We start from the raw sequence: 14385 nt of genomic DNA, 5'->3' as shown, positions 1-14385 counted from the left end.
TGTGCTGACAACATTAACATGTGTAAGTTAATGTGATTTAAATATTTTCGTTGAAGATATTGATGTTACCCCTGTGGAGATGTCACGAGCGGAACGGTTGCAAAACCTGCAGAGTATGCTAGATCCTGCCTCAGATGTTGCAAGTCAGCCACAAACTCATGACAGCATGACCCCAGAGTTCTCTGATGAAGAGTATCAAGATGATAAAGGTGAGAGAAGATGAACCAAAGACACTGTCAGGCAAAGACTACTGTTTAGCATGAAGTAACAACCTTCACAATCTATGCTGCTATCCATACCCAATCTATCAAGCAGTCTTAAAGCACAGTAGCAGTAGCACTGCAGTAGAGTTAACACAATCCCTTCCTTTGCAGTAAAAAATGTGTTTGTGTTCTGCTGTTTTTATCACGATGTTGTGTCATGTTTCTACAGCACATAATGCCATCTTGTGTGTTGAGCTGAATGGGAGCACTTTGACTCTTAAGAGTTACTGGGGCTTTGGCCCTGCCCAACATTGAAGCACATGTAGCACATGTGCTGTCTCTTCTTAAGGCAGGTGAATTTGTCCGAAATATGCTTCTGCTCATGCAGCAGTACATGCTTCCAGTAGGACGTTAACCTTCTTGTGACTCCTACTCTGCTTGGGTTGTATTCTCTGCAGGGAACTGAGAATGAAAATGAATGCACACTTATCCATTGACTGGGATAGTAATAATCTAGCTTCATAGCATTCACTTGGTGAATGAAATTAAATATTTGCATTGTAAATGGGATTATTATTCTGATTAGTAGATATGAAAAGTTGAACCCCTCAAGAAGAGAATGTTTTATAGCAAGGTGAGTTTTGTTGCCACAGAGGAAGAGAAAGGCTCTGCAGATACAGCCAATGGAGATCTACTTGATCTCAGCCTCCGCAGATACCAGTTAGAACTGGCTGAGAATGCAGTAAAACAACGTAACACCATCATTTGTGCCCCGACTGGTTCAGGCAAGACTCGAGTTGCACTCTACATTGTCAAAGATCACCTTGAAAAGCAAGCTGAAGTAGAGACTGATGGTAAGAGCTCTACAACAAGTTGAAGGACATCTTAAACAACCTTGGAATGGAGAACAAATGTTGTGGGAAAGTTATTCTTACACTAGACCTGCTTAGTAAACACTGTACCTAGGACAGCATATTCCGATAACAAGACCTGCTTAGTAAACACTGTACCTAGGACAGCATATTCCAATAACAAGACCTGCTTAGTAAACACTGCACTCATGGCAACATATTCCAATAACAAGACCTGCTTAGTAAACACTGCACACATGGCAACATATTCCAATAACAAGACCTGCTTAGTAAACACTGCACTCATGGCAACATATTCCAATAACAAGACCTTCTTAGTAAACACTGCAAACATGGCAACATATTCCAATAACAAGACCTGCTTAGTAAACACTGCACACATGGCAACATATTCCAATAACAAGATCTGCTTAGTAAACACTGCACTCATGGCAACATATTCCAATAACAAGACCTGCTTAGTAAACACTGCACTCATGGCAACATATTCCAATAACAAGACCTGCTTAGTAAACACTGCACACATGGCAACAATATTCCAATAACAAGACCTTCTTAGTAAACACTGCACACATGGCAACATCTTCCAATAACAAGACCTGCTTAGTAAACACTGCACTCATGGCAACATATTCCAATAACAAGACCTGCTTAGTAAACACTGCACTCATGGCAACATATTCCGATAACAAGACCTGCTTAGTAAACACTGCACACATGGCAACATCTTCCAATAACAAGACCTGCTTAGTAAACACTGCACACATGGCAACATATTCCGATAACAAGACCTGCTTAGTAAACACTGCACTCATGGCAAAATATTCCAATAACAAGACCTGCTTAGTAAACACTGCACACATGGCAACATATTTAGAGGTAAAGAAGGTGTGTTCATTGTGTACATGTTAAACTGTGGTTACTGTTTCAGGGGTGAAGAAGGTAGTGTTCCTTGCACGGACTGTTCCTTTGGTAAATCAGCAGTATAATACCTTCCAAAGATTCCTTAGTCAGGGCTACAGGGTGAGTAACATCTAGTGTTGAGAACTGGTTCCAATTTTAACCATGAATTGATCTTCAGCTAGTGCTACATGTCGTTAGAGGCAACTTACAGGATGCAGTGGTCAGCTAACTTGTTTGATGGCAGTTACTGGATTGTCTTGTCATGACTGCCATTCTGTAGTGTGGAATTACACAAAAAACATACACACAAAGTTTAAAATGCCAAGAGTGATCAATTCCAGTGTCCGTAGTCTATGGGGGGGGGGGTGTCCTGGAACTCTAGAACTCTTTGGTGCTACAGTATTAACATCTTATATGAAAGTACGTGTCCTCTCTTCCAGATATTCAAGCTGAGTGGTGAGGATGAGAGCAGCATGTACCTCCACCAGTTACTGGACCTGTACGACATCATTGTGATGACACCACAGATTCTGGAGAACCAGCTGAAGGATGCCAAGATCAAGTCACTGTCTGTGTTTAGCCTTATTGTGTTGGATGAGTGCCATCACACACGGAAAGGGGAGCCATACAACAAGCTCATGCTCAGATATCTCAAGCAGAAAAGCAAGCAGAAATCAAAACGTCTACCTCAGGTTATTATCATCATTTACACTAATGACCTCCATGTTATGGAAAGAAAGAAAGTGAGAGTCTTTTTCATACCACATCTATTAATATTCAACCAGTATCAAGGCTGTAGATGCCAAACAAAAACCCACTACGCTTTCTCTCCGGGAGAGATGAAAAGAGGTTAAAACTGTGAAATATATAAAACATAAATATGGTTTGCTGATTTCAAATAAATCGTCTGTCTGTTGCTTTCAGATTGTAGGCCTGACAGCTTCACTGGGTGTAGAGAAGGCGACGGTTGATGAGGAGGCCATTGACAATATCCTGAAACTATGTGCCAACATGGATGCCCCTTATCTCTCCACAGTACAGACACACATAGATGAACTCAGAGAAAAGGTCCCAGTGCCAGATGAAAGTAGGTCTATCAAGATAATCAGTGAGATATGTAGCAATGACCTTATCTGACCTATGAGTGCAAGATAAACCTTTCCACAAGCACTCATACAATGATAGACATCAGCATCAACAGACCTACCATGGGTAAAAACATGATGATGTGCAATGTTGCAAAGATACAAAACGAAACTTTTCATTCACTATGTGAATATTCAACTACAGTATCTCAATGAAGTTGATTCAGGGTGATCTTGTTGATGCCTTTGATGTGGTTCTTCTTTCAACCCATTACCTCCATACAAAATTTTGAGCTTTTGTGAGACTAAAAACAGGCAATGAAAGTAAGAGGTTTCTTCAACTCAGATGGTTGGTGGTTATGTGTGGGCTGAATGTGCATAGTACCTAGTACCTTATGTTTTCTGCTGATTTTTTTTCTTGTGATACACTGATGACATGAATCTTTGACAGGCCACTATGATAAATCTGGACTATTGCTCACTACAGCTTAAGACAACAGTAGCTTACCATGAATTTTGTCTCTAACACCAGAGACCTATCAGTTGACTGAGGACCGACAAGACCCAGCACGAAAAGAGTTGGAGAAGGCCATGGAAAAGATAGAGGACCTTATGATTGAAACTAATGGTAAGTCACACTTTGTCCAAAGCTATCAAAGTGGGAATAAGTGGCCTACTAAACCAAAATTCCCTGTGCAGGGTAGTATCTTACAGGGTTACAAATCCTCTACCTCCTTGCCATAATTCATTTATTGTGGCTGCAATTACACAAAAATAATTTCAACAGAAGTCCTCAATAGTGTCAAGTACACTTGACTAGTTGTCAAGGTAATATTACCACATATTAGTATCCAGTGCTTATCTTGTAAACATGGGAAAAACTCTGCTTTCCCCTTTGTACTAGAGTCAACTAGCTTTTCAACTGAGATTAATCTGTTGCACTCAGGTCATGTAGTCACACTAGATAACTGAAAGTTATTCAGTGATATTATTCTACTTATTCAACACATAAGGAGTCCTGTTTTTTTCACAGGTACAGGTATTTGATATGTACATTTTATTACTAAGATGGCAAGATCCTGTTATTTACATGAGAACTTCATGATTATAGGGACCCATCTCTGATTTGCTGAGAATGTTGAGACACTGCTACACAGGAAAGATGTTTCATGAGTTGTGCTATCCCAATAGCTTCCACCAGCCATCTGACTCCTCAGGTCTTTTGGTGTAGGGTTAGAATTCATAGGCTGGGGAGTCATCACCCCAGTCTAGCTGTAAGCGTCATTCACAGAGCAGAAGAGATGCAAGAGCCAGTGGTCCGGGCACATAGATTATGACACAACAACTAACCATTCCTTTAATCTTGACTACTGACTTTAACATTAGACTGACTCAAGTTCCTGTGGAGGGATGTTTCTTGTCCTATGTCCAGAACTGGAATCAGACTACATCTGACTGCTGATCCTCACCATCCGACACAAGACACAGTATACACTGTTGCCAGATTCCAATTACATCTTGGATGTCTCTGCCCCTACATCCATTAGAGAAAATTCATCCCTTCAAGATATGACCTACAGAGGGGCATAGATAATAGGACTTCTCCCTGTTGGATCAACAATGGAGATCATAGCCCTTGGACTCACTTATCCAGACACAATAAACAATGTTTATAATGAACATGCTTATAATGAACGGATGGATATGACAAACTGTTTGTCAGGTACTGGCCACTTCCTGTATATTGTTGTTAAATGCATAAAACAATGGTTATAATGAACTAAACTTTGTAGGCTTTTGGAGTTCGTGATAACAATGGTTTCCTGTTGACTGGTCATTCCCCATAACTCAACACTCAAGCACATCCAACAGGGGATGGTGAGCTGTATGTGCAACCTAAAGGTTCGGGGGGAGGGGGGGGGAGGGGGGGGCGGTTGTGACTCTTCTGTGAAGAATCATCACATAAACTGCCAAGAAGGAAATACCCTACTACTATTTCAGGGACTGGGAAGCTCAACTCTCTCCCTCCTCTGTCCTTGTAGCCAAAGACAACATCATCAAGCTTACATTCACAAACCTTAGGAAGGAAATCCAGCTCCCTGTTGACAGTGCCTTGATTATTAACCTCTTCATGACAATCACTGAGATAGTTCATCCAAGGGAGATGATTACAATACCAGGGACATGGCCCTATACCCACAGAAGTGACATCAGAACCGGAAGTGATGACATCAGTGATGTCATTTCAAACCTGCAACAGAAGTTACCGGTACTTCAAAACATTAATGGTTTCAAGCCTGGCAAGCTGCAGAGGTGGATGCTAATTAACAGGGTCTTTTTATCTTGAGAACTGGTCATGTGTAGCTGACGGTGTAGAGAACTTCTGTTGTAAATTAAAAGATTAGTTTTGCGTGATTGAGCCAAAATAGAGTTATTATAGCAAAGATAGAATACAGGTAGCATTCTTAGAACTATTGTTTCTATGATTGTGTGTTCGGATCCCAGTTTGATTTGATTATATTTCTAGGTTTATCATCGACAAACCTGTGCTCAAGGCTTTCTTCGAACATTAAACTGTCAGGCTGTGATAAAGCTGGAATACTAATGGAAACAATGTTTAACCCAACACACGTGCATACATGCAAAACTGGGAGGAAGGGTTTGCAATTTGGGGGGTTGATGTTTGGCTGGTAGACACAATAAGTTAAATCCACAGAGCTCCAGATAAGATTTAGCTCATGTGGGTACTGTACCCACTGTATTTTTTTGGAGTGTGTATTATGAATTTGGAGTGGGTATTTCTTTTTCTGTTACCCACCGCTTTCAAATATATGCGTATTTCACATATTTCACGTATTTCAGTCATTTTACTCACCTAAGTATTATGTCATTGAGTAAGTTTACTAAGCAGGTATGTTCTGCCTTATGTCATACCTAATCAAAACCAACTTAAATATAATGGAAATGATTTCATAAAAACATCACTCATCCTATACTGACAGTACAACACTAGTCCTATACTAACAGTACAACTTGATAGCAATCGATGTCTTTTTATATTCCGTACGCATTTGTTTTAAATTTTTTTGATTATCTAACATTTTAAATGCGTAAATGGTACACAACAATTATTTTTCAATGCGTAATTGGAAATTTTCTATGCGTATTTTACCCGGATACGCAGCTTATCTGGGCCTCTGATCCAGTTTGTGAATGCATCATTCTAACAAATATTTAAAAAATGTCAGTGATTGTGTTGGAACCTTGACAGTTACAGAAGAGCCTTCATGGGCTTCAAACGTAATAATTCTCCAATTATGGAATTCAGTGTTCGCTTTTGTCATTTTACCCGTGAAGGTCAGGGTTAGAATATTGACCTTCAGTAACTTGTCGTAAGAGTTGACTAACGGGATCGGGTAGTCAGGCTCGCTGACTTGGTTGACACATGTTATCCCAGTTGCGTAGATTGATGCTCATGATGCTGATCACTGGATTGTCTGGTCCAGACTCAGTTATTTACAAACCGACTCCATATAGCTGGAATATTGCTGAGTGGGGCGTTAATCAACAAACCAACCAACCAACCTTAAAAATGTGACGATGCTTTCCCGACACATGTCATGGGTCCCAATTACGCAAATTGATGCTCATGTTGTTGATCACTGGATTGTCTGGTCCAGACTCGACTATGTACAGACTGCCGCCATATGGCTTGAATATTGCTGAGTGCGGCGGAAAACTAAACTCACTCACTCCCTTTTGTCATTTACTATTTCCTTACAATCTTTGTCATTATTTTTGCTGTGCACAAACCATCACCTATTTTAAACATATTTTTAGACAAGGTTAGGCTGAGTAACTGACTGGAGATGAGTTAATAAATCTAAAAACTATCTGTGTTACATAAAATGCTAGTCCAAAATGAGCCATTGTTCTCAACAGAATATTGAATGATTGCACTTGCTGGCAATTTTAATTTCACTGAAATCAAGGAAAGTTATAGTTGTCCTTCAAGTTTGCTGCTTTAAAAACTGATTCTAGGGACCCCCTGTAGTTTTGGCTTTCAACAATAAATGTTAGGACACTGTCTTGTTGATTTTGATGCTTCATAAATTTATGAATTGGTTGTGAACAAAATATGGACCGGAACGTTATCTTAAAAAAATGATCATTTGAAATATATTTCACATCTACGGTTTGTACCAAAATATTTTCATCCTACTGTCCCAAACCTATCACTTAACATTATTTTAATTGATAATATGTCAATTTTCATTAGTTTTGTGTGCCAAACTATATTTTGAAACAGGCAATTTCCACCAGTGGCTGAGGTTGCAGCTTACATTTGTGTAGGAGAAAACATTTAGTAAACAAACCTTTAAGACATTAGGTTCATCCTGCAGATCTCAATGATAAAGCAATTGACAACCTGCTAATGAAGCGTCCCAGCAACCGGAACAGCCAGCCATACGGCCAGTGGGCTGTCCAGATGAAGAATGAGTCAAGACTTGTTCAGACTGGCCGCAGAGATGGCCTGTTTTCTGTAGATGTTGACCCAAAGAGAGCTGAAATGGCCAGGAGCATATTTGTCATGGCAGACCATATCTTTGTAAGTAGCAGAAAATATTAAGGTATTCAACAGCGTTCACTCGCTCACCCAGTTTCACTTACAGGCAGTGAGACAGGGAGGTATTAAACAGCTTCCACTTACTAACTCAGCTTTACTTACAGGCAGTGAGACAGGGAGGTATTAAACAGCATTCACTCGCTCACTCAGTTTCACTTACAGGTAGTGAGACAGGGAGGTATTAAAAAGCTCTTACTTACTTAGCTTCACTTACAGGCAGTGAGACTTGGAGGTGTTAAACAGCATTCACTCGCTCACTCAGTTTCACTTACAGGCAGTGAGACAGGGAGGTATTAAAAAGCTCTTACTTACTTAGCTTCACTTACAGGCAGTGAGACAGGGAGGTGTTAAACAGCATTCACTCGCTCACTCAGTTTCACTTACAGGTAGTGAGACAGGGAGGTATTAAAAAGCTTCCACTTACTTACTCAGCTTCACTTACAGGCAGTGAGACAGGGAGGTATTAAAAAGCTCTTACTTACTTAGCTTCACTTACAGGCAGTGAGACAGGGAGGTGTTAAACAGCATTCACTCACTCACTCAGTTTCACTTACAGGTAGTGAGACAGGGAGGTATTAAAAAGCTTCCACTTACTTACTCAGTTTCACTTACAGGCAGTGAGACAGGGAGGTATTAAAAAGCTCTTACTTACTTAGCTTCACTTACAGGTAGTGAGACAGGGAGGTGTTAAACAGCATTCACTCGCTCACTCAGTTCCACTTACAGGCAGTGAGACAGGGAGGTATTAAAAAGCTCTTACTTACTTAGCTTCACTTACAGGCAGTGAGACAGGGAGGTGTTAAACAGCATTCACTCACTCACTCAGTTTCACATACATGTATTGTTATATGTTTAAGTAGGTTCGCATGTACTTTTAACATTACATGATATGGCATCTAATTATCCGAACAATTCTAAGAGTTGGTTCTGGATTAAAAATTTCCCTAAGCCTGCTGCTCTCTCCCTAATCAATGTAGTACAACCTATCCGCACATGTATATTGCAGTTGTCTCACCCAACCACTCTTGTATATTGCAGCTGTCTTACCCATCCACACTTGTATATTGCAGCTGTCTCACCCATCCACACTTGTATGTTGCACCTGTCTCACCTATCCACACTTGTATATTGCAGCTGTCTCACCTATTCACACTTGTATATTGCAGCTGTATCACCTGTCCACACTTGTATATTGCACCTGTCTCATCCATCGACACTTGTATATTTCAGCTGTCTCACCCATCCACACTTGTATATTGCAGCTGTCTCACCTGTCCACACTTGTATATTGCAGCTGTCTCACCTATCCACACTTGTATTTTGCACCTGCCTCACTCAGTGTGAACCTTCTCAAGAGAAATCAGTCATAATCCGTGAATATTATTTGCTTTTCAGAAATACAATGCAGCTCTAGAAATCCATGATATTGTAAGGATCAAGGATGTGGTGGATTACCTACAGAAGGAATTCAGCCATGGTTGCTATAGCAACCAGTTACCTGGGGGGTGGCAGTGTGCATGTACCTTGTGAAGAAAAGCTGGATGAGATCTTCAGTGGTAAGACTGCTTATATTGCAGAAATGCTGATCCTTTGACCTCCCTGTGTACCATGATGGTAAACTCAACACTTAACTTCTCACTGTATTTGTATCATAACATATATGTATTTCAGATGACCAACTGTACTGAAATATATACTAAGCGGCAAAAGAAACGTCAGTATGGAATTTTCCGTCCCTGAAACGGATAACTGTAAACTCATTTAATGTTTTCTTTGTATATTTTTTACAACATCTCCAAATGTACCCGAGCAACGACATTCCTTCCCAAACTCAGAATGGAACCAAGGAAATGGTCTAAAACATGCAACCTGATCTCGGAGATGGTACAGTGTTCTCCATGTTTTTCATGCAACTCACGCTGCACGTGCTGTTCACAAGGACCGGCCCTATAAAATGCAATCCCAAACCTGGTTAAAACATTCACAATGTCAGCAGGATGCTGCGACTCACAACAGCTCAGAGGAACCAGGCTCTAGGAAGACTTGAAGCTGGCCCCACTGCACAAGCCATTGCCAATCACTTCCAGGTCAACGTTCGCACCATCTACAGGCTGCAGCAACATTTCCGGCCCACCAACACCACAAGTGATTGCCCCCGTACTGGCAGACCAAGGGTGACCACAAGACGACAAGTATGTTGTGCAACAGGATGTACAGAATTCCTTCATGCAAGCTTCCGAAACAGCACACCAGACAGTGGGAACACACGGAAGACTAATCAGTACTGATACAGTACGCTGACGTCTTAACAGCGGGAACCTCCATTGCCGTAGACCTTACCGTGGACCTATCCTCACCCCTCGTCATTGGCGTGAACGTCTAAAGTTTCCCCTACAACACCCTAACTGGTGATACAGGCAATGGAGAACTGTTCTGTTCACTGATGAGAGTCGGTACTGCGTATCAACGTGGCCAGCGTCACTCAGACTAATGTGTTATGGAAAGAGACTCATGGGGAGGTGCAAGCATCATGGTAAGGGGTGGAATAGGCATGAAGCAGAGAGTGGGTCCTGTGGTGTTCCAGAACCTTGGTCCAGGTTGGGAGGCGGCATCACAGCGGTGCGCTACATCGACCAAGCTCTCAGACCCCACGTCAAACCACATTTCACACATCACCGGAACAACATTTTCGGGCATGATGACGCCGGGGCCCATACTGCCAGAGCTACACGGGTTTTCCTACAGCACAACGGTGTCAACATTATGCAGTGGCCAGCCCTTAGTCCTGATTTAAACCCAACTGAACATCTTTGGGATAAAATTCAGAGGAGACTGAATAATGTCATACCAAGGCCAAACACAGCCGATTTATTGCGCCAGGCCTTTTTCAAAGTGTGGTTCCAGGTGCCAGTAGCCTTCCTCAATCGATTGGTGCACTCCATGCATAGACACTGTGCTGCAGTCATTGCAGCTCATGGTGGTCACACTAGATACTGAAGTCAAGAGTCTGAATGGACTGCAAACGTTCATGTAATGTCTTGAAATTGTGAGTTATTCATTGATGTGTCAAGATATTGTACACAAAAAATGTTTTGGATCCGCTTATTATGTCCATTTCTGTAATGATTTGATTACAGTGCCTAGCTAATTTTGAATTCATACTGACGTTTTTTTGCTGCTGAGTATATATTAGGTTGGTTCCTAAAAAACCTTAGTCAGCATGGTTTTGTAAGGGATTCTCTTAAAATAACATGAATGTTACCACTTTGTTTTCCTCATATCAAACCTGGAATACATTCTTCCAGCTTTACCCAAGTACTGCATCATCAACAAAGTGCCATGATGCAGTATGTGCTAATAACACCTGGAAATCATATCTTTATGTTGAAGGTTTGAAAAAGAAACTGATCCGTTATGAACAAAAAAGGAAAGATGACCCCAAGTTTGACAACCCCAATTTGAAAGTGTTAGCCAAAACACTGACAGATCTGCTGGAGGCAAAAGGCAGTGACTCCAGAGCCATCATATTTGTGAGAACCCGGGCCACCTGCTACGCTCTGACCAACTGGCTCAATGAAGACGAAAGGATTGACCCCCAGCTGAAAGATCTTAAAGCCATGGCCTTCACCGGAGCTGGAGCAAACGAGGAGGAAGGAGGTAAAATATTTCAAATATGTTTGACCATCGCATGTCAAATTTTGACCTCTAGTTATATACTCAATATGTTTTCTAAGTTTATCCTCATTTTGCCTTTGAATGCCTGATTTCTTGTGCTGCAACGATTCAATTCTATTCAGCGAAAATCGAATCTGACATGTTAGTTTTGATTTTCGATAACCGTTATCACTATTTCGATTTGATATTTGAAATTTTCAAACTTATCCTATCTCACGACTTGCACCTCTCTCTTCATTCGACCATGAGTGGAAACGAATTAAAACTTTGCTCCAAGGCCTACCTTGCCCCTCTCCCGTGCTGTGCGTGCCTTCTGTGTCAGTCGTGCTCACTAGTCCATGACAGCACGAGGCATGCGCAGTCCTCACCCACGTGATCACCTCACATACTCATTCTCTTTCTTGTCGCTCCACTGAGTGGACGTGAAAAATTTTTCGTCTGAGATTTGCTCAAAATGGTTAAGCCTGTTCAGGCCAGTAAACGGATGTTTTACGCCCGTTGTAATAAAGTATTTTCAGCATGGGACCCACACACATCGTGTGTTGATTGTGTGGGTGTTTGTGACTGGGACACGCTGTCCGAAGTGTTCAGGTCTGTCTAATGAGGCGTTTACAATTTTACAAACGTGCTTGTGCCAGATGTTTGGCAGATAGGGCTAGGACTAATTCTGTGGGGTCTAGTCCATCTCCCGCCAAGAAACAATGCTTAGATCGCTACACCCTCACTGCTCACCGTTCTCAATCGCCCGTCTCTCCTGACGAAGATTTTATGGACGCTTCGTCGGATTCCTATTTATCTTAGAACGTTAGAAGGCTTTAGGGGAGCTTCCCTCACCCAGTTTAAGTTCTCTTGAGCGTACCAGGGTGGTAATGACCGATATTTCTTCTACGCCAGACCTGCGATCTACATTATCTCGTAGGTCTGCTTCTTCGGAGCGATCACAGACTTCGAGAACTTCTAAGCATTCATCGTCCGGCGGGGATCGGCGCTAGCGGGAGGGCGTTACCCGCTCTCCTATTTCCACGGCTGGGAGGAGTGGTTCTAGGTCTCATTCACTTTCGAGCCGACTCAACCCGCCGAACCGGCTCACCAGTACTTCTTCGAATGGGTTCACCTGACCGAACTGATTCACGTAATCAAATGGGTTCACCTGACCGAACTGATTCACGTGATCGAAGGGGTTCACCAGGACGAACGGGTTCACATTCCCGACTCAGTTCACCTCAACATAGGTTTCAGTTCAACACACCATCAGCGTTTTGATTCCCGTAGTCGTTCAGTCTCGCCTGGTCGAGGTGGTTGGCCATTTCGATCCGGTTCACCTAGCCGTACGGTGTGTTTTGTCAGAGTGATTTTCGAAGTCGAACCTGCCGAACCGGCTCACACGGCCGAGCCGGCTCACCACAACATCCTCGAATGAGTTCAGTTGATCAAACTGATTCACGTAGTCGAATAGGTTCCTCTGGCCGTACTGTTTCACGTACTCAAATAGGTTCACCAGGGCCGAACCGTTCACATTCCGACTCAACTCACCTCAATATGTTGCTTCGTTCGACTCACCACAGCGTTTTTGATTCCGTGAGTCGTTCAGTCTCACCTAGTCGAAGTGGTTACATGCCATTTCGATCCGGTTCACCTAGCCGTCACGGTGTGTTTTCGTCAGAGTGATTCTCGTAGTTGGTCTCATTCACTTCAGGTGAATCAGGATATCCCGTCTTGTCAGTCTAGACTCAGTAGCGTAATTTTACGCACACTGTAACAATATTTACTTCCTCGGATCCCCAATCGTCATGTTCCTGGAGCAAGCGTTGTAGAATGTGCTCCCTTATTAGGGCGTTTTTAGAGCATGTAGACATGCTTGCTCGATGGCTGGCACACAGAGCTCGTTACACTTCAACAGTTGATCACCCGACAAACCCCGATTTTAGCGACAGGTATTAACTGCTTTCGTCGTCCGCAGATTCCCATGTCGGACGGTGATAATTTTATGGACGCATCATTAACTGTCTTCTCGTGGTTCCGCCTCATCAAAACGCTCTGTGTTGCCAGTTGACTCACACATCCGATCTACATCGTCAAATCGCCGAACCGATTCACCACACCGAATAGGTTCGCCATACCGAATGGATTCACCAGACCGAACCGTTTCGCCATACCGAATGGATTCACCACACCCAATCGGTTCGCCATACCGAATGGATTCACCACACCCAATCGGTTCGCCATACCGAATGGATTCACCACACCCAATCGGTTCGCCATACCGAATGGATTCACCACACCCAATCGGCTCGCCATACCGAATGGTTTCACCAGACCGTACCGTCAAATTGCCGAACCGATTCACCACACCGAATCGGTTTGCCATACCAAATGGATTCACCAGACCGAACAGTCCAATCGCCGAACCGATTCACCACACCGAATCGGTTCGCCATACACGAATGGATTCACCAGACAGAACCGTTTAAGCCATGCGGTATGTGAATCGACATTGACTCAGTTAAGCCATAATATTAACACTGTTTCTTATCGCGAAACAGTTGACATCATCAATTCAATTCACAGCACCGAAGCGATTCACCTCGGCGGAACATTTCACTTCGCCTCACCGGTTCATCTGGCGTTCTAGATCTCTCCATCAGCTCAGATCATTTAACCGTTTCGGATTACCGAACCGATCCAGATCAGTCACGATTCAGATCACATCGGACTGATTCAGATCCGCGTCAACTTCACGGGCTCACCACCCTGAACTGATTTACCAGCGGCTCGTACCGTTTCACCAGGTCGAAGGCTCCCTATCGTCGAACCAGTTCCCCTGGCCGTTCAAGATCAATGTACAGAGGTAGTAGCTATGTGCTTCACCATGCCGATTTGATTTACATGTGATGTTAGTAGCGCGGTCATCTAGAGATATCACTTTCGGCACTTGACGGCCTGGCGATCCCAGTTCTCAAGAGTCCTCCGTGACCGGGGCTCATCTCATTCCATATTTAATCTACCATCCGATCTTCACT

At 42.7% G+C, this 14385-nt stretch overlaps 1 protein-coding gene across 1 annotated transcript in view; it reads left to right on the top strand.

Moving 5' to 3' along the window:
* Window positions 1–14385, top strand: part of LOC124253224 (probable ATP-dependent RNA helicase DHX58) — a 33501-nt gene that overhangs the window by 10542 nt on the left and 8574 nt on the right. Inside the window, exons 7-15 of the mRNA XM_046686948.1 lie at window positions 57–209; window positions 857–1057; window positions 2007–2098; window positions 2419–2670; window positions 2903–3065; window positions 3596–3691; window positions 7467–7672; window positions 9086–9218; window positions 11081–11347. Of these exons, the coding sequence (XP_046542904.1) occupies window positions 57–209; window positions 857–1057; window positions 2007–2098; window positions 2419–2670; window positions 2903–3065; window positions 3596–3691; window positions 7467–7672; window positions 9086–9218; window positions 11081–11347 (1563 nt within the window). The remainder of the gene's footprint in view (window positions 1–56; window positions 210–856; window positions 1058–2006; window positions 2099–2418; window positions 2671–2902; window positions 3066–3595; window positions 3692–7466; window positions 7673–9085; window positions 9219–11080; window positions 11348–14385) is intronic.

Source organism: Haliotis rubra, unplaced genomic scaffold (assembly GCF_003918875.1).
Source record: "Haliotis rubra isolate DU_JTF1 unplaced genomic scaffold, ASM391887v1 Scf114, whole genome shotgun sequence".
Classification (NCBI taxonomy): domain Eukaryota; kingdom Metazoa; phylum Mollusca; class Gastropoda; order Lepetellida; family Haliotidae; genus Haliotis; species Haliotis rubra.
This window is presented reverse-complemented; position numbering and strand designations above follow the sequence as displayed.